Here is a 2,500-nt window from a genome sequence, read left to right on the forward strand (position 1 = left end):
AATTGTCTCTTCACTGTTGACAAACCATTTTACCTACCATTTCAAACAGAAGTCTCACCAGCTTCTCTGATTCTCCACGATACTTAGATGTAAGAGTTGAAGAAGAGACGTTAAAGAATGTTGTGCCACATTCAGTAGCAACTGCCTTAGCTAGCATGGTCTTGCCTGTGCCTGGTGGTCCCACCATCAACACACCCTTCCAAGGCCGTCGGATGCCCTGGAAATGCAACCAGCAATGTTTATTTTTTGGACAAACCAATCTGTATAAAAATTAGATATAAACCATCCTTAACCCCTTGGATCCGGGTGACGCGACCATCCTGTCATGAAAAAATCTGGTTTGAGGGGCGGGTGACGTGAACGTGCTGTCATGGGAAAATCTGACTGTAGGCCGGGTGATGCAACCTACCATTGTGATCATTTCAGCTGAAGGCCTGGTTGATGGAATAGACTTGCCACGAGTTTATTTTACTCATTTGGCGATTTTGCATTATTCCCATCGATGTATGAGTGTGGAATGTAATGCCCATGAACCGTGACTGGAGCCTCTATGGAAGACACCATTTTCATGCTCAGCATCATATTTCTGGCACTGTGATTGGTGACACAGGTTGTATTACAGAAAATTGAATTTTACGTAAAAATAAAAAATGACACAAATTACATAATTCTATCTTTTCACACCAAGTTGTAGAGGACTTAGAGAGATGATATCGAGTCTGTGTAAAGAAAAAATCTATCACCATCAGGATAATGCAAATCACATGGCAACTGTGGACACTGGCAAATGGCCAAAAAGCTAAAAACGCTTATGTGAAAAAAGAGTAAATGACTTTGCAAATAGGAGGCATAATCTTTTCACCACACACACGTGTGTGCTCATGTACGTCTAATGCCTGGGTTTTTGGTGATGTGATTGCTGTGATGTAGCTGGATCCAATGGGTTAATTCACAATTGTTTGCATATCACTTTAATTTAAAACTAGTACTAATATTCCTGTTGAAGGTAATCCGGTCACCAAATCATCAATGACAAGTGAATATGCTGGAACACCAGGTACAAACTTTTTTTTCTAACTTATCAACCACCTCATTCTAGCAACTATTTTAGCCCTGTTTGCACCATGTTTGGTAAATATTTGAAATGACTACAAGAAACATATTTTCTCGTGCAGAAAATCATGCTTCGTCCTTTGGCTGCCTATACTGAATCCCCAGATATATAACCCTGAGACCCATATCATAAAGCAGAGTACCAAGCAATACATCAGGTTCAGAAAATGCCATCAGGTGCACAAATTAGTATTCTTCAGCTGCAAAATTAAATCTGTCTTTGGTGAAAGCTGAAATATTGGTGAAGTTGTTTGCTGGGTGAGTGAGTGGGTGGGTACATTCACTATTCACTTGCAGAAGCTGTAGGTTTTACACATTATGACAATGATGCCCTATGCACACCCAGGTTGGTGCCCCTAAGCCATTCCAAATTATGTTACTACTTATATTAGGAAGCTTTGCTGGTGAGTACCTTTAAAATTTCAGTCTCTAAAAATACAGGATACTAATACAAATACAAAATAATCTTGTAAAGAAATATCTAAGGAAAACTTTTTCTTATGGCAATTTATTATTTTATATCTACCTGCTTGAAATAGATTCCTTAAAATCTCCAAAATTAAGTATATCAAATTCTGTGAAATATTGGCATAAGAGGCTTAGCCCAGAAGTTTATTGGATGGTTAAGCATTAAGAATATTGGTATGTTATGCTTTTTACAAAAGTAATATGTCACTAACTTTTGATAAATAGCTCACATAATTTTACAAATAATTTTTTTTCTTCGTTTTTAATTCAGCAAACCATTCACTGCTTCTGAAAACCCTGATAAATGTAATCCTATTTCATTAAATCTGTTAAATTTTAATTTACTCTAATGTCTTCTAATCAAGGATATGATATTCATTTTCTTGAGGAATGTTTTGTTTCTTACCAATATGTCAATTTCTCAAGCTTTTTTTCTTTTGCTGGAAAGAAAGAAAGAAAAAAGAAAAAAGAAGAAAAAACAACTCATTATTTTGTCTGGAAGCAGGATTAAAGACTGAAAAAACTGCTTATTCTTCTCTTCCCCAAATCTAATCATATACACCTGCCCATCTTTTACTGCACCTTAAAGAAATCGGGCATGAGCATGGGCAGGACAACAGCTTCCTCAAGCAGTCTCTTGGCCTCATGCAGGTCAGCAATGTCATTCCATCGGATACTTGGGTTCTTCTGCACAATGTCTCGCTCGATCATATCCACCAGGTCGCGATCATAGCCACTGGGGTCGAATTTCTTCTCATCGTCCTCTTCATTCCCGGCTCGGTTTTCTTCTTTTCCTCCTCCACCCTGCTGAGAAGAGTCAGTAAGTAAGATGAACTTGTGAAGAAGTTAAATAATCAGAGAAATACATAAGATATGCATCTGAAGAATGTCCTTCTTTAGAATAACATCAAACATATCA

General features: G+C 37.6%; 1 protein-coding gene across 4 annotated transcripts in view; it reads right to left on the reverse strand.

Annotated features, from left to right (window-relative positions):
- Window positions 1–2,500, reverse strand: part of LOC125026928 (katanin p60 ATPase-containing subunit A-like 1) — an 18,800-nt gene that overhangs the window by 6,196 nt on the left and 10,104 nt on the right. For 3 of the 4 annotated variants that reach the window (XM_047615550.1, XM_047615558.1, XM_047615535.1), the window contains 2 exons: window positions 2,164–2,388; window positions 38–217 (listed from right to left, as the gene is read on the reverse strand). In XM_047615550.1, coding sequence (XP_047471506.1) covers window positions 38–217; window positions 2,164–2,388 — 405 coding nt within the window. The remainder of the gene's footprint in view (window positions 1–37; window positions 218–2,163; window positions 2,389–2,500) is intronic. The other variant, XM_047615543.1, reaches the window with a different exon arrangement.

The sequence above is a fragment of the Penaeus chinensis genome, chromosome 1 (assembly GCF_019202785.1).
Source record: "Penaeus chinensis breed Huanghai No. 1 chromosome 1, ASM1920278v2, whole genome shotgun sequence".
NCBI lineage: Eukaryota > Metazoa > Arthropoda > Malacostraca > Decapoda > Penaeidae > Penaeus > Penaeus chinensis.